Raw genomic sequence first — 18,291 nt, forward strand, 5'->3', positions numbered from 1 at the left:
AACCTTTATTAAACCAATCATTACCACTTAAGGTAATGAAAACATGCCAAGGCATTTAACACAAAAGTTCTAAAGGTCACTGATCTAAACAATTCATCTATCACTATTATGGCCTCCCTTCACAAAAAAGAAAACACTATGTCTATTGTAGTTAATATCTGTCTAGGGTATATTTGAGGCTGGCCTTATAGAGAAAAAAAGCAATGCCAAAATATCATTCTTTTTTTTAAAAAATCTCTATTTTTCAATTTAGACATCTTTAATGCAATATGTAAATGATAGGAAAAATAGTGCCCAATTAACCTATATTGGGGGGGGGGGAATCATGATCTGATCCTCAACTGTTTTGCTTAGTTAGCTACAGCAAAGAAAAAGAGAAAAGAAAAAGTGCAGATTCTATGCAAAACTAAGAACAACACTGTAGCACAATACAGTACCTGCTTGTTTAGACCTAGCATATTGCAGACCATATCTCTGGAATAGGGTTGCTCCAGCACATACCGCAACAAAGCCGTTTGGGGCTCAAACAGATCCTTGAAAACAAAAAAAGCAAACAAATACCAGCATATTGACACAAAGCTAGTCTTCATTCAGAAAGTGAAATCAGAGTCACTGTCCAGGTCACTTTGACCAATTTTAAGCTGGTAATGTATATGTTTTGCTTTATGCTTTAGTTCCCCCCCTTTGGGGAGAAGAGTTAGCAATTTAACCCTAAATATTACCTTACCTCTGACTGTCACTATGATGATACCCCACCCAAATAAAACTACACCCAAATGCTGCGGCATTTCACATTTGTAGGTATGGAAGCTTTCACAAAAGCAGCAACTCATCTGACACATTCCTCAGTTCCTCACCAGCTTCATTTTATAATCTCTCTCTCTTTTTTTAACCTCAAAACAATAGGGTTAAATGATCAGAGACAACTTACCTCTTCTTGCCTTTTAAATGTATCACATGGTGCTAAAGATTATACCTTAGTTTAGCTATCCACGTGTATTTTATTCACATACACCCCTCCCCTAGATTCTTCTCAAAGATGCATGATGATGAGTTTGGGAAAAGGGAGAAGAAGAACTAACGACTATTTCTACAGAACAATTTAGGTCTGTATGAAAATGCCACCTCCGGAAGCTATTTCCTTCAGATATGTTTCTCCCTTTGGCAGAGTTCTCCTATGGCACCAACACAAGCATCAACAGCGGTAGGGCCACTGACAACATCACCAGCCACACGCGCAATTTACTTTTCCAGAAGGACCATAGCAGATGAACACTGGAGGTGTTTTCATAAGGTGCTTCTGAAAACAATGGAGTAGACCTTGTAGCATAAACTAATCTAAGAGGAAGAAATAATGGGCACTGCTGTATAAAGTTTTCACGACTATCACATGAGCATATACCTTATCATATGGCAAAAGGCCTCTCAGGGGAAAACGAAGAGTTGTAGGATCCAGCTTCCAGGAATTGCAAATAGCACCAGAGTTATTTACCACAGGAAGTAGACTACATCTCCCTACACATATTGGACACCAAAGAGAAAAAAGTGATTCACAAAACAAGAACTGTCATATAGTTTGCTATGCTCTGCACTGGAGTGCTGTCCACTGCGAATAAAATAAATCATGCCTTAGGTTGACTACCGATGTCAAAATCTTGTATTTTCAGATATGACCAGCAATCAGAATGACTTGAGTAATATATACCAAATTTCAGCATTCTTGCTACTTTGTAAACTTGCCTGTAAGCCTTCTTGCCATTTTTGTGTATATAAAAGAAAGGCTAATCCAAAGAATCTGATCTTGTCCAGATATGTGACATTTAGCTACAAGCTATAGCTTTGGCTAGCACATCTACTATGCATGCATGGGAACTAAGACACAGCCACACAGCCCTAATAACTTACTTTTCTTAAAAACCAAGAGGACAGCAGTGCTAACCACTGCAGCCCTACCATGCTCAAAAGGCCAAGAGAATTCTGAGTGGAGCTACAATGCATCCTGCTTTCCTTAAATCCTTGAAATAACAGTAAAAGTCTTACACAACAAGATAAGGCTGATGCAACTTTGCCAGCACACTGCCATGACTAGGACTACTGCTTTGTTGTCAAGTACATTACGCCTAATTCTGAGTAACAAATCACTAGAGCGCAGGAACGGGTAGTAAAACTAGCTGATTAACAGGCACAATAGTAATAGTCACACTATTTTTTAATTTTTACACTACAAGCAAAAGTACACTAAATTAACAGAGAAGTTCTTACCACAGATGGAGTTTATTCTTGCTGTGGGTCTGAAGGAATCCACGAAATCTGACAGCAGGCTGCCTAACAACTAAAAAAAAAGTTAAGATTAATATCCAGTTGAATAAAGGATGTTCACTGGATTACTTGGCAGTTATTTTCATTTCATCAGTACTACATGATTCATCCAAGTACTGTTAATCTGGGTCTACAACAACTAGACTTTTAATTAAAGTACTGGACCCAGAGACCCATCACCTGAAGATGCTGATGGATCTTGGTCCCTCCCTCCAACAGATCTTTCCAACCACAGAAAATTGATTCCCAGGTTCCATGACCAGCATAGACTAAACTCCAGTGGGACAGGGATCTGCAATGAGGAGAAGGAAAGGGGAGAAACTATCCCTCCAACCTCTGCCTTAAGTGGAACCCACAGATCAGAAGATCCTCAAGACTGGCCAGTGGCCACACCCACTGATTCACTGCTATATGTTCCAAAACACAAGCAGAAGGATATTTAAACACCTCCTATCAAGTATGGCTTGCAACAGAATTTAGTTCACTTCACATCATATACCTTAAATGCTCTCTTCTATGCACCAAGAGATGCAATACAACAACAAAAAAAAGAGGCTGACATGAAACGGGAGAATTCCGAGTACAACTGCATTCAAGCCATTTATTTCAAAAGATATGAGATTAAGTAGGCCTTTAGTGGCACTATTCTGGCACATAACATTTTTACTTGCTGGGTAGTTTCTTTCTTTCTTTCTTTTTTAAAGAACAATTTTTATTATAGGAATATTACATCACGTTCAACATAAAAATATTAGAATTAATACATATCCCTTTTCCTTCCCGCAGTGGTCCCACCCCCCTCCCATTTATCATTTCTTTTAACTCTTCTTATCTCTAACAAAAACAACCATAACACTTGTTTGTATACCGGTAACCTATAGTTCAACATATGAGTTTTTAACTTTTCTATATCTCGGAGTCTATAAACTCTATTCTCAATAATTCTCTAAGGAGAACAAATTATTCTTCACGTCCCAATCTTTCTCTAGATATTCTTTAAAGTAAGTCTAACCAATCTGCAAAGAATTCTTCCGAATTTTTGCTATTCAATTTCCTTGTAAGTTTGTCCATCTCTACCATAAAAAGTAACTTCTTAATCCATTCCCAAATCATTGGTACTTTTTCTTGTTTCCAAGCTTGAGCATAAGTCATTCTAGCCGTTGTAATTAGGTACCACACTTGCTGGGTAGTTTCTGAAAGCCAAGGTGCTTAATCTAATTTTACCTAAATTAGGTAAACCGGCTTCCTTGGTTGGTATGAGGGTCACAGAATAATTCCTTGCAACTTTTACCACTTGCTACAATCCTTTCTGAGAGTGTTTTGACATTATATACAATAAAACCATACCTACCTACCTACCACTTGCTACAATAACATCATTCTACAGTTAGGCAAAGTGGCTTTCATTTAGCATTAGCTAAAGACTTTTCTGGGACTTTTCCAATTCATAGGAAGAACCTTGACATTATAGGGTGGCATTAACACATTAACAGGCTGTTATCTGCCACCAACTATGCTTCTGATTTGACAGGGGCTATACCAGGTGTCTCCAAACTTTTTTGAGCCTGTGGCACCCTTTGGAATTCTGACACAAAATGGCTGCCGCAGGAGGCAGAGTCAACCACAAAATAGATCCTGCAGCTTACCTTTAGTCACCCAGTGAAGATCCTTGTGTTGTGGTGGCAGCTGCTGCCAAACCAGCATTTTTAAAAATCTGCACAGCCAATCAAACCTTCAGTGGCCAGTCAGAAGTCTTGCTAGGCAAAAGCCTCACCTGGCCTCGCACACTTTCTAAAAACATTTGGCGGGGAAACGTGTCTGTGGATGCTATGGCACCACTGGCACCACACTGGGGACCCCTGGGCCATAGCAATGACCTGTTAGGTTTGAAGTATTTGTTTTACTGATGGGGTTGAGTAAAAAAAAATGCCCTATCCTAACATACACTGTGCCCACTTCAGAAAAACACAGACATTAGTTCATACATAACACATGGTTTATACATTCCACCTTATGGGATGGCCTGTCCAAGGAACGCAGGAAGACAAACTCAATTCTTCAAGAGGGCTTTTCTGCACTGTACAAAATGATCCATCAGCTTGTTTGGATAAATGATTAAGGATGTGGTCCATCCCATGTGCAGTGGCAGTATTGTCGCCAATGAGGCTAAGCCGAGGCGTGATTATCACTAATTGATTAAGGACTGCAGCCTGTACTGCTATACATAGTTTACTGTAAGTACGATGCACTGTGTAACTTTTGTATTGCTTAATGTGTCATGTCAATACTTATGCTATGTTCCAGTTCTGTGTTTTAGATTTCTGGCTGGTTCTTGACTTTTGCAATCCTAACGTACTGTTTATAGAAGGTCCCATTTTGGTGATTGTATTGACTTACTCACCCTGTGACAAAAGGGGACTATAAATAATGTAAAGAAAGAAAGTCTCACCCAGTGAGGAAGTTTTCCCTCAGGGTACAGCTTTCGGATCTCTGTCACTGCAAAGTATGCAGGTAGTAAACATGCATTCCTTTCTAAAATATAAGCAACCACCTAGGCAAAAAAAGTTTATGTTATTAACAAATGGAAGGGGGTGACTCATACAGAAGCAGTAATGGCAGCAAAGCACGGCCAGAAATAATTGCAATCATACAGAGAACAGAGCTTTCATTTTAAGTCCAAATTATGCTGTGATGCTCTTACATCCCTGAAAGCTAGTGTGATAGCTGAGAAGACAGTGAATACTTAGATTTAAAAACATAAAGCTATCAATGCTTTGAGATGTTAAAATACTGAAACATTATATTTGATAACATCATACTTCCTTCAGGAAGGCTGGACAATTGAAACTGATTTTGTTTTCAATTTTAATGTGCTATAACAACATGGCAATTAATGGATCAAATGAAATATTTCAACCGGCATATTTTATTTCAGTAGCTGTATTACTTACTTTAACTGGAGATTTAATTATACTTTCTGAGAGCCTCAAATGCAGAGATTTGAATTCAGTGTAACTTACTATCTAAGAAGTGCAGCAAACACTTCAAGAGCATATAATCTGCACATCACATGCAAAGAACAATGTTTACTAACAGAACAGTGTCAGATAAGATCAACTTTCAAAAATCTTTTAACTAGATTTAAAATACGTTACAAAAATTCCTCAAAAACCAAACAAGAACAGAGAAAACGCAGACTATGAAGTCAAAAGTGACTCGCCATCGTATAAAGTTTTGCCATTTTACCTCTCTTGCAGCTAAAAGTTGCTGTACAACAGCAGAGCTCACTGTGTTAGGAATAGTTAGGATTTTCTCTAGGATAACCTTCAGAAGATCTCGCACACCCTATAAAGATACAGATAAAATGTTTTAATGTAGAAATCCTGTACACCATAGTGACAGAAAATTCAAAACAGAAGATATATGCGTTCTTACCACTGTATGGTAAGATCTCCTATCTCCTTTAAAAACATTCTGAAAAAACTACCATATGCACCAGTTTAACAAAAGGGTTAGCTCCCATTTATCTCCTCTTGACTTAATGAATGCAACATACCAGACCTCTGCATAGTTACCTTGAAAACCACATCAGGTTTCTATGCATCAATCCTCTCTGTAGTTTTGGACAGGTAATCCATTGGATAGGTAATCATCCCCCTAAATTCCATAGTATACCAGGTGGATGATTTGGAGCGGGGGCGAAGAGGATGTTGGTGGCAATTTTGTTGATGGCTTCAGAGAGATGGGAATTCCAGTCCTCTATCAGCACATCTAAGGAGTTGCCGGGGGCATTGGATCCCGCAGAGCATTCTGGAATCCAACTGGATCCATTAGTCTCTGCAGGCAAGCAAAAATCAGCTTGCCACCTAGACTGGGGGGGTAGGGATACCCATCTGGGCCTTCAGGACCATGTGATCTGACTGTAGCACTTTCTCCTTAATAACCAGATCCATCCTCATGCTGAAGATTAAGTCCAGGGTGTGGCCTGCTTGATGTGTGGTACCCGATACAATTTGAGAGAGCCCCAGTGCTGCCAGGGAAGACACTAGGCCCAATGCCTGCAAGGAGGCGGCAGCAGCATCGGCATAGACGCTGAAGTCCCCAAGTACCACCAGACATGGGAACTCCAAGGCCCAGCCAGCTACCATCTCCAGCAGGCTCAGCAGGCTGTCAGCTGATGTGCTAGGCGACTGGTACACCAGACATACAGCTAAGCTCTCCTCAGCATCCCAAACCAGACCAACACAGTCAATCCTGGCAATCTTTGGGATGGGGAGTGGCCTGAAGAAAACCTCCTGAATGAGTATCGCCACCCTTCTCCATACCCCTTGCTCACGACTGATGAAGGACTGAGAAACCTGGTGGGGCCAGCTTTTCCATGGCGACTGTTTCACCCTCCCACACCCAGGTCTCGGTCACACAAGCCAATTCCACATTTTGCGCTGCAATATAATCCAGCAGCACTTTGGTTTTATTGTTAATGGACCTGGCATTGCACAACATCAGTGTCGAAGAGGGGTCAGTATTCCTAGCCCTCACACCAACGTGTCTCAGGATGGGATGAAGGTTGGAAGGAGACCGAGCATATCCATATCTCCATCTCCTTCCATTCCAACACCTTCTCCTACCTACATACTCCCCAGAGCCCCCGATCACTGGGATCCCCCGCCAAAGCTGGCACCCCAAATATCGACTAGAAGCATTCTGCTGTTCCCTTCCTCCACCACTTGCAAACAACAATCCAGCAATACAAAAAGATCTTCCTTTCATCACTAACTAGCTAACTAATACAGCAGTATTAATAACCCAACATACCGTAACTAACCTATCAGCATAAGCTCCCAGATAATTGCACCCAAACAAGATATCCCAACACCCCCAACTCCAACCCCCTCCCAAAAGTACTATTTTTTCCAACCCTCCAATTATCGTAGATACTACAATAAATAAATTATAAAAACCATCTTGTTAGATACTAATGATCCCCTGATAGCATGACTCGACCCATGTTCAACTGGGGGGTTGAACATGGTGCTCCTCTGCACCCTCTGCTACATTCAGTGGACACTCCGATGACCCCAGCCCTGATTTCTCCACGTCTCCCCCAGTTTTGGTGCCTGGGGCTTCCATCCTGCTGGAGAGCCCCATTCAGCCCAGCCAGATCATGCATGTTCAACTGGGGGGTTGAACAAAAGTGCTCCTCTGCACCCTCTGCTACATTCAGTGGACACTCCGATGACCCCAGCCCTGATTTCTCCACGTCTCCCCCAGTTTTGGTGCCTGGGGCTTCCATCCTGCTGGAGAGCCCCATTCAGCCCAGCCAGATCATGCATGGCAATCAGCTGGTCAATCAGTCATCTGCTCACTCTCTGCTTGAGGCATCCCAATCCAGGCATGTCAAATTGGGCTAGGCACATCATCCTGATGTTCCACCAGCCGGGGAGTTACAACAAACAGGTAGATGACCCTCAGCAGGTTTTAGCCCAAGAGTTCTGTTCTTGAAAACTAGAGATAGGCCTGTACAGGTTATTGACTAAGCATGTGTGCTACAAAGCAGATAATTGGGTGGAATACAGACAGGTGGAATAATTACAGAAGTCTAGTAAAACAAATGCAGTTGCAAGCTAGATCTACTTACAATGCTTAAGCACCCCACTCCCTAGGGATGTGTTCAAGGCTGAGAGCTTTGTCTTTGTCGGGGAGCTTACCGAGACCTGTCAAAGGAGTTGCTGGAGATTTGTTTTGCCTGAACATGTTTCCAACAGTCCATGAACCATGCCCAAAGAACCGTGAACAAAAAAAACTACACCCAAGGTTCCCCCATTTGATGAGGTTCCCTCACATTTGGCGATGCAAGATAAAATCCCTAATCAGCAATCTTGGGCTCATGACTTTCACTCAAGTCTTGTGTACTTCATCAGATGGTTGTAAGGAGCAAAGGACAGAATGTAAGGACAAGACGGATGAATGTATGTTGCCTTGAATTCTTGGGGGAAAGCCTGGAGACAAACATATATTACTATACTGGAGTTTTTGGATGATTACCTTGTAGTCTATGCCACCAATTATTTTTCGGACAAGTTTAAATGTTAGAGACCAAAGCTGTGTCCTCTCCCATTCAAGGTTATCAGAATTTAGCAGAGATTCACAAACCAACCTAGAGAAATTCAAAACAAAAATGAGATATACATTTTGTAAGAATAGTCAGCAGATCCCAATACCAATAATCCTTATCTGTAAGAGGTCAAGCCTTAAGCAACTGGAACATACTTGGGTGGCAGCAGTCCAGTCTCCACAGCCATTGCTAGACAGTCATACAGAAAAGAAATTCTTTTAGGGCTATGCTGGTTATGTATGAATCTTACAATCCACTGAACGCATTGTTCATGAGATTCCTGTGGGAGGGGAAAGATATTAAAATTAGTCCAGATATTTTCCTATGTTACGATTTACAAAAACACTGAATGGAAACATTTTCACTGATAAACTCTTTGGTGCACATAATCTTAAAACTATTCGCTAATTTTTTATCCTATGAGAAATTATCCAAGTGAATAACAAAGACCGATGATCCAAACCCACTAAATTCATCTGATTGCCTGTAAATTGAAAGAAAATGCTATCATAACAAAGATCTTGACAGGCTGCTGGTATAACAATTATTAAACCCAGTCTTAGGCATGACTACTTCTAAATCCTACTGAGTTAAAATGGGAATTCCTAGCAAATGTGATTAGGACTGTAACGTTCTCATACTTACTGGGGTCAAACATACTTCATTCAGGACAAAAAGCAGCAAAACAAAATACTTAGATAAAAACTTTCCCTCTGGATCATAAAAGGTCAAAGTTTTCATGAAGGCAAATAATTGGTTCCAGTCTACTGAATGAACACATGGAAATTTTGGCTATTCCCTGTTGAAGCTGATCCAGGAATGCACAGCTGAGGGGGAAAGGGAGTAGGACTAAAATGTTAACATAAATTAAAGATTAACAGCCATCAATTTAGCTAATATTTAGTAGATCCTGATTTTTAAGAGGAAGGCAGCTCCCAGCCTTATAATATGTAACATTTTATTTTACCATAAAAAGATTACAGCGCTCAGCAGTACACTAAAACCACAAAACTTGACCTAAACAGTTCACAATTATAAAAATATATTGTTTTCTGCAATATTTCTTCATTTTTCTTTGGGATGTCAAAAGTGCCCAATGCTAACAGGTTTCCAATAGGAAAGTGTTTCACAGAGGTGAAGTTACCACTGGAAAAAAATGCCTCCTGCTCCTTCTAGTATAACCCAATAGGAGACAAGGCACTGCTGAAATCAGAGGAAAAAGTTAGGGCTCCTGTGAGAAGAGGTGCATGCTGCGGTATGCTAGGTCAAAAGTAATTTGTAAAGGTTAAAAATATGATAAGCATCTGCTTATGAACTGTTTAGGTTGGGTTTTGTGTTTTTAGCACACTGCTGAGCACTGTAAAAAATACATACCAGCAACAAATGGAATACTCACCTGAGAAAGATTGCTCCAAAACTGTCTAAAGGCTCCCAAGCAACTGATTAATTTGGTTCTTTCATCTTCAGGAGTGTCCATAAACATGCTGTTGCAAACAAAACCACTGTTATTCACAAAGGGTTCTACCACTAGGAATGCAACCAAATGTTTACAATCCTACAAGCAAGTAAATGGTACTGTACTTACCCAGGGAAAGCCTCCTCAATGACCTCTGTTTTCTGGAAGAAGAAAACAAACAAGCATGAAGCCATACTTGCAGATAAAAGCTACTCTGCTGACTGTTCTACGTTTTTTCTCCCCTGTGTTCAGCCACAGTCACTCAGAGAAACCAAGCAATCAAATAATCAAATCACATCTCCTGAGATGAAGAGTGATCTGCAAGAACAATTAATATCAAGGGATCAAAAAAGAAACAATTGTACAATGATCACCATCAATGGCTACTAGAAGAAGGCATAATATCAATTTCCACATCCTGAAGTGCTGCTTATTCAGAACAGGGCAGCAACCTCAGAAACAAACAAGAAAAACAGCTTTCAAAGGATGAAGATCCTCACTTCAGAGCATGGGTACAAAAGAAATTTTTGACCTGGCCCCTAAACAACAGAAAGGTAGGTACCAGGCAAGCCTCTGAGGGGAGGGGGAATTCCCAACCTGAGATGCCACAATCCCAAAAGCCCTGCCTGGTCTACATTTGCAGGCAAGGGCAGAGAAAGAAGGGGTTGTGCTGTCTAGAGATATGAAGGCTCAGGGGGAAAAAACACACCAAAAATTGGGAAAATGTTTTCCCCATGGCCTTTCCCACAGTTTTCTGATGGGAAAACCTCAAATTTTGGAGAGTACTCGGGGGAGGGGGGGGTCCGATGAAACATTTTCTTTCTCTCCTTCCCCCACGCGCTTTGCCCTCAAGTGGGAGCCAATTTATGGAGATCCTATAGCATTTTCATGGGAAGAGACGTCCAGACATTCTTTGCCACTGCCTACTTCTGTGTATCAACCTTAGATGTCCTTGGTGGTCTCCCATCCAAATACTGACCAGGGCTGACCCTGGTTAAGTTCTGGGATCTGACAAGATTAGGCTAGCCTGGGCTATCCAGGCCAAGGCATTTTCTCTTTTAGAATGAATGAAATGCTTTTACAGACTTATGTGTAATAGGGATGTGCATTTGGTTCGTCTCCACATTCGGGCCCCTTTCGAGCTACTCTAATTCTCTAATCTGAATCGGCTTGCCACCGAATTGCCGCCGAAATTCGGCAGCAATTCAGACCCATTATATCCTATGGGCCTCTGAAGTCAATGGCAAAAACATAGAAGAAGAGGAGATTGGATTTATACCCCGCCCTTCACTTGGAGTCTCAGAGCGGCTTACAAACTCCTTTTCCTTCCCCTCCCCACAACAGACACCCTGTGAGTGGGTGAGGCTGAGAGAACTCTGACACAAACTGCTCTTTCAGGAACAGCTGTGCCAGAGCTTGTGACTGACCCAAGGTCACATCAGTAGGTGCAAGTGGAGGAGTGGGGAATCAAACCCGGTTCTCCCAGATTAGTCTGCACACTTAACCACTACACCAAAATGGCTCTGGGGCTGGAGGGGAGGGGATTTGAGGAAGAGGCTCCAAACTTGCGGGGTAGCTGCTGAATCCTCTCCCCAAGATACCCACCAAGATTCAAGAACATTGGACCAGGGGGTCCAATTCTACAGGCCCCCAAACAGGTTGCCCCCATCCCCTCCATTGTTCTCTATGGTGGGAACAAGAATTAGTTTTTTCCCACGGTACTGTTAGTGGCTCTGGGAAGGAGGGAGTTTGAGGGAGAGGATCCATATTTTCAGGGTAGCTTCGGGAGCCTCTCCCCACATAAACCCCCATGTCCCAAAGCAATTGGACCAGTGGGCCCAATTCTATGGGCACCCAAACAGGTAACCCCCATTATCTCCATTGTCATGCCTGTCCCTGACCCAGCACCTGGGAGCCTGGAAAATGAGGACTCCGTACCTTTAACAACCTCTGAAGCCCAAGAGTCCTCATCAAACCTAAGTGCCAGGGAGGATGAACACCAAACTACAGGACAACTGGCACCTGAAGATGATCAGGCACTACCTGGCCCTAGCAACTCGCCACCCGACTTGCCACAACCTGTGGACCGGCTGAGAAACCAGAGACGCCGGAATCTGGCAATCAGGCGCAAGGAGGCACGCTTGTGTGGACAAGATCGTTAAGCCCTGATTACTGACAGAAGCAAGGACTTCACAAAGGAATGTTAACAAGATAACAAGCCAGCACACTATTTGAAGAGACCGTTGGCTGCAAGCAAACTGTGCTGGCAACCTCGTCCATGGACCAGATGCTTTGCACCTCTGGCTCTATGTTGACTCTTGACTGATCTCCAGGTTCCTGAAATCCGATCCATGTTTTGGTGATCCCTCTGGCTCCTGACCCCCGGCTATGCTTCTTGACTATGATACTGGACTCTGACTATTGGTAACGTGTGATGATGGCTTGGATTTGTGTATTTGGAACTGTTTGCTTGGACTCTTGTTGCTCTCTCCGGCTGACTCTTGGACTTGCCTTTTGACTCTTTGCCCGGCCCCCTGGCTCTGTCGTGACATCCATTGTTTCCAATGGGGAAACCCAGACAACAGCACTTAAGGCAGGCAAGCAGGCAGCACCCAGCAGTCAGACTCTCCCAGAGAAACTCAGGGAAAGTGAACTGTCTCGGGAGGTGCTTGTTTGCCATGAGAACAAGTGGCACACACCAGAACAAGTGGCACTGTGACAGTCCAAGCATGCCACAGTGCCACACAGAAACTCCAAATTTCTAGCAACAGAATCTGTGTTCTGGGACTGGAATGACAGGGCGTAGAGTGGAATGAGAGTCCCTGGGAGTAGCAGCCACGTTCTGGAAATGGAATTCTACTCTGGGAATGGAATTCTGCTACTCCCAGAGACCCGTCATTCCACTCTGGGGGCTGTCATTCCAGTCCCAGGATAGTCTAACTTGGCCCAGAGACCTTAATGGAAAACCCATTCTGCATTTTCTTTGCAACTTCAATGTATTTCAATGGAGTGGAGCCATAGTTTCAGTTTCCAGTTTTTGTATGCTAGCTGAAGTTGGTGGTGTTCGAGTTGTCTCCTTGCACATAAATGGCTGATGCTTTGATCCAGCTTGTCTCTGCTGAGTGGACCTGAGAATGGGGGCCTGAGTGAGTACTCTAACCACAGCCAAAGGGGGACATTACACTGGGGAGGAGGGGGAGGAGAAGAGATTGGATATATACCCCGACCTTCACTCCCTGAAGGAGTCTCAGAGCAGCTTACAATCTCCTTCCCCTTCCCACAACAGACACCCTGTGAGGTAGGTGGGGTTGAGAGAGCTCTTTCAAGAACTGTTCTTTCAAGAACAGCTCTGACAGAACTATGGCTTGCCCAAGGTCATCCAGCAGCTGCAAATGGAGTGGGGAATCAAACCCAGTTCTCCCAGATTAGAATCCACACACTTAACCACTACACCACACTAGCCACTCTGAATAGACCTGGGGGGAGGGAGAAGCTTGCAATGTCCAGCCATTTCACGTTTTCCTAGGTTCAGAGCATTTTATATTTTTAGTTTTTATTCTTAGTTTCTGCTGTGATCCTTGTGCTTTTTCTTGATGTTTTATCTTAAATATTGCATTGCCAAATCCCAGTATTCCCCCACCTTTCCATTTTATGCAGGCATCTTTTAAGGCCGGGGTGGAAGGTTTGGGAGGTGTCAGTTATCAAAGATTCTTAAATAAATAAAATATCACAAGAGTGTTACTGTTTTAAGCATGTTTGTAGTTTAAATAAAAAAATTATATCTTTAATTGTGTTTGTCTGTATCCTTTATAAAGTTAATATCTCCACTACCTGGTGTTACATTTTATGAGACATGTGGCCTGGCCCAACAAAGTCACATTTATGTTAGATCTGGCCCTCATAACAAATGAGTTCGACACCCCAGCTCTAACTGCTATTCTGCACTGGATTTCATAAGGTGACCGCTGTTGAACAGTAGCAAGCAGCCAGGCCTTGTTGACTTACACAAGATAAGTGATATCAAGTCACTCAAAGGTTGCTGCTTGGTGTTGCCAACCTCCAAGTGGGACCTGGAGACCCCCCAGATTTACAGCTGAACTCCAGATAAGAGATATGGCCCTCTGGAGAAAATGGCTGCTTTGCAGGATGGACTCTATGGTGTTATATCTGGCTGAGGCCTCCCCTCTCCCCAACCCCTGCCCTCCTCAGACTCTAACACAATTTCCAGGAATTTCCCAAATCGGATCTGGCATCCCTAGTCAAGCTTGGCCCCAAGAAATCTTCCCTTAAAGGCCAAAACAGTCCTGGAAAGGGCCCTGTCCCCTCCCCCTGCCTTTTACTCACTGAAACCAAGCCTGGAATACTATACTTGCCTAGCAACAGCCAATGAGGGAATCTGATGCTTAAAGCCACAGGCATGCCTTTTATCATTTTCACATTTTTAAAACCCTCCATTTTTTTTTTTAGAGTTCACATTTTTCTGCAAACCTGGGCCCCTTTTCAGGTTTATAGAAAGATCTGTCTTGCCTGTTCACAGCTCCAGTCACCATATTTAAGTATCCATCGATTTCCCGACTTTGCTATTAATATATAGATTCTGAACATGCCCTCATCTGTGGATACTTAAATCTAGAGATTGGGGCCATGAACATACCAGACAGATTTGCAGAAATATCTGAAATCTAACAAAATAGACTGGGAGGTTTCAAATGCTGCTGTTTCAGTGCCACAGGGCCTGTAAAACAGAGCTGTTCCACCAGGCCTTTGGTTGAGCTGGCAGACATTATATAACATTGGCCTCCCCTTCTTTAAGTGCTCCATGGCATCATTTACATCATGGGTGCCAAGAGTGACCATCGGACTCAAATAGAGCGATCCTCCATTGCCCCCCCCCCCAGCGTGAACTCAGCATACAGTGGACTCAACTGAATCACTGAGCTGCCACTTGGTATTTAAACTGATATTCAATGTTATTTTCCATGAATTGATGTTTTAATTTTATCTGTACTGATGTTTAATGAGATGATTTTACTGATTTATGACGTAAGCCACCCTGAGCCCGCTTGCAGGGTAGGATAGGACAAAAATCTCAAAAATAAACAAATATATAAAATGACCCAAATAACAGAATCAGTGCCTGGAGCTTAAGAAAGAAATGCCCTCTAACTTCAGTGGCCCTTGCTAGGCAACCACAACAATTTCACCCTTATTCAAGGTGGGCAGCTGTGTTGGTCTGAAGCAATAGAACAAAGTAAGAGTCCAATGGCACCTTTAAGACCAACAAAGTTTTATTTTATTATTGATATGTAATTCCATTTCATCGTCTGACGAACTGTGCGTGCACACAAAAGCTCACACCTTGAATAAAACTTTGTTGGTCTTAAAGGTGCCACTGGACTCCAACTTTGTTCTACCCCTATTCAAGTCTTTGTTTCTGTCAGGAAAAGGCAGGGGGGAGGGACAGGGTCCTTTTTAAGCCTTTGAGGGAGGACTCATCAGGGCCAGGCTCCACAGCAATCACGAGGTAACATGCTACCATATGACGTACATGACTCACCCAGTCCCAGCCGCTTGCTACTGCTCAATGACAGCCCTCAAGACAGTGTGGTGTAGAGAGTTTCAGACTAGGATCTGGGAGACCCAGGTTCAAATCCCCTCTTTGCAATGAAAGCTCCCTGGGTGACCTGGAGCCAGTCATGCCTTCTCAACCTAACCTACCTTAGACAGTTGTATTGAACATGAAATGAAGGAGAATGATGTGAAATAAATATAGTTGAAGATAGGGAACCAAATAAAAAAGCAGGTTGTTCAGTGAGTGGGAAGAAGAGAGGGAAACAGTGAAAGGGAGAGCATATAAGAGCTTCCAAGAAAAAGGATAAAGGAAATGGTTCTTGGCCACTGTGTGACACAGAGTGTTGGACTGGATAGGCCACTGGTCTGATCCAACATGGCTTCCCTTATGTTCTTAAACAGTCTGGGGAGAAAGATACAGGGAAAGGGAGGTGTCCCCCACAAGTTGTGGGTTTTCCACTGCAACTGGGCCTGGCCCACCAGCCAGCACTGCACAGAGTTTTCTCAAGGTTAGGCTGCTAGAGGGAGGAAAGGAGGGAAAGTTGAAGATGAGAAGGCAAATAAAGGTAGGCTGGCTGATGGGTAAGAAGGAAAGAAGAAGGAAGCAAGAAAAGGGGAGAGGCTTTGGAGCTGCAAGGGAAGGGTGTTGGGAGATCCAGATGTGATGTCCCTGTGCCTCACTGGTCTCCCTCTTGTGATGCCCTATTTCAAGATTGTCCATATGGCAACAACCAGCTCACGGGCTGTCTCAGTGGTTGGTCAAGACCTCTGGAATGGCCTACGAGACTGGGTGGGGGCAGAAGACATCTTTGATTCCTGCATTTGGGGGGAAAGTTTATTACACAGGGCTTTTGGTGGAGGGTAAATAATGTTTTGCAGATTTGGTTACATTTTTTAATCTTTGTGCTGTTTTTACCTTGTTAATGGAATTACTGTATCTTGTGTCCTTGCAATTTATTATTGCATTGTTAGCTGCCTTGACTACAAGAAAAAAAGGTGGGATATATTTTTTTTAATTAAATAAATTGAACATAGGACTAAACAACCACCAGTTTACAAATGAAGACCTCATCTCCTCATTTCTGTTATTTTCAAAGCAGCTCCCAAACCTCTGGCCACTGTATCCTTAGAGCCCATCATAACAACTGCACTATGCCTATAGTTGCCAGGTCCCCCCTTGATCATTGGCAGGGGACAGGGGGGTAAGCCTTGCCAGATCCAGTTTGGGAAACTTCTGGAGATTTGGGGATGGAGCCTGGGAAGGACAGAAACCTCAGTGGGGTACAATACCATGAAGTCCACCCTCCAAAGCACCATTTTCTCCAGGGGAACTAATCTCTGTAGTCTGTGGATGAGCTATAATTCTGGGTGATTCCCAGGGAATTCCCAGGTCCCACCTGGAGGCTGGCATCCCTAACTCTGCCTCAAAAATCTGAAAAGCACCACTGCTTCCAAAGCTAATCCATACCCCCCACACAGACAAAAAAGCCCCGCTTTAAACTAGTCTCAAATCTCCAAATCAGATAATATAAGAGCCCTCTGACACCTTAAAAACAAAAACATGCATTATAGCACAAACGTTCGTTATCCAAACGCTTTAGAAGAAATTTATTCTGACAATGGACCATAAAAAATCATGCCCTAATCAGACTGGTGGGATTTTGGCTCAGCTGTTCTCTCCGGAATCCCTACAACCAAAGGCATTATCACTCCAAGCAAAAGGCACAGCCCCTAATTCCAGCCAGAAAGCTCGTACCCCAGGCTGCTGGTTCATTCCCCCCCCCCCTTGAATGTACATCCTTAGCGTGAACTAGGGTTGCCAGCAATGTTCCCTCTAAGCTGTGGAGTCTTGTGAGCAAAAATTCTACTTTGTGAGCTCCTGGCATTAAAGTTGTGAGCAAGTGATTTGGCTGCTGCATAAATTAGTTTGCTCTGGAGCCATCCCTTCCTGAGCTGAGACAAAAATGTGAGAGCCGGAGGCTAAAAAACTGTGAGCTAGCTCACACTAACTCAGCTTAAAGGGAACACTGGTTGCCAGGTCCGGGTTGGAAAATACCTGGAGACTTTGGGGGTGGATTTGGGAGAGGGCGGGGTTTGGGGAGGGGCCTCAGCAGATCACAATGCCATAGAGTCCACCCTTCAAAGCAGCCATTTTCTCCAGGGGAGCTGATCTCTGTCAGCTGGAGACCAGTTGTAAAAACGGGAGATCCCCAGGCCCCACCTGGAGGCTGGCAACCCTAGTGTGAACATTAACGAATTAACTGCGGCCGGTACAGACCGCGCTGCACGCCCCCCCCCCTCCCCGAGCAGACCTCACGCGGCAGCCATCTCCTCCCTCAGGGTTGCTGGGACAGAAGGAAGGCGAGGGAAGCCTTACCACCACCTCCTCAAAGATGCTCTGCAGCTGGGTCTCCATCGGCACCATCGCGATCGCCGACCCCCTTCCTGCCCAGGAGCCGGAAGGAGGGAACGGCCACAGCGGAGCCCGCAGAGAGCGGCTCCCGGACGTGCTTCCTTTCACATCCGGTTCTCTCACGCAAAGCCGAACGGAGCTTCTCTGGCCTCCAGAAGCTCCTGCAAGAAGGTCGCAAGGAGCTAAAGTTGGAGCGGTACAGGCAGCATCCCGGGCAGTGCCCAGTTTAGGTGCCCAAAGAAACGAAAAAATGCTGCGGTCTTGCTTGTGTTTACAAGGCGGTAAGCCTCATACAGCTCAGTGAGATGGAAAAACAAATGTGGTTTCAGCCCGATCCCTTCGGACGGAGAGCCCGCGGAATTTGCAGCACAACGCTTACGCTATCCCAAACCACGATGGGTATTGGGGCGAAAGAGA

General features: G+C 43.7%; 1 protein-coding gene across 2 annotated transcripts in view; it reads right to left on the reverse strand.

Moving 5' to 3' along the window:
- MED23 (mediator complex subunit 23) overlaps positions 1 to 17,906 on the reverse strand; it is a 60,242-nt gene extending 42,336 nt beyond the window's left edge. For both annotated transcript variants that reach the window (XM_015421267.1, XM_015421266.1), the window contains exons 1-10: positions 17,839 to 17,906; positions 10,020 to 10,051; positions 9,831 to 9,918; positions 8,590 to 8,714; positions 8,365 to 8,476; positions 5,566 to 5,664; positions 4,769 to 4,870; positions 2,263 to 2,332; positions 1,403 to 1,515; positions 438 to 533 (exon numbers count right to left, since the gene is read on the reverse strand). In XM_015421267.1, coding sequence (XP_015276753.1) covers positions 438 to 533; positions 1,403 to 1,515; positions 2,263 to 2,332; positions 4,769 to 4,870; positions 5,566 to 5,664; positions 8,365 to 8,476; positions 8,590 to 8,714; positions 9,831 to 9,918; positions 10,020 to 10,051; positions 17,839 to 17,886 — 885 coding nt within the window. In that variant the 5' untranslated portion in view covers positions 17,887 to 17,906. The remainder of the gene's footprint in view (positions 1 to 437; positions 534 to 1,402; positions 1,516 to 2,262; positions 2,333 to 4,768; positions 4,871 to 5,565; positions 5,665 to 8,364; positions 8,477 to 8,589; positions 8,715 to 9,830; positions 9,919 to 10,019; positions 10,052 to 17,838) is intronic.
- Between the last annotated feature and the right edge of the window lie 385 nt (positions 17,907 to 18,291).

The sequence above is a fragment of the Gekko japonicus genome, unplaced genomic scaffold (genome assembly GCF_001447785.1).
Source record: "Gekko japonicus isolate JY-2015 unplaced genomic scaffold, Gekko_japonicus_V1.1 scaffold407, whole genome shotgun sequence".
In the NCBI taxonomy this organism is placed as follows: Eukaryota; Metazoa; Chordata; class Lepidosauria; order Squamata; family Gekkonidae; genus Gekko; species Gekko japonicus.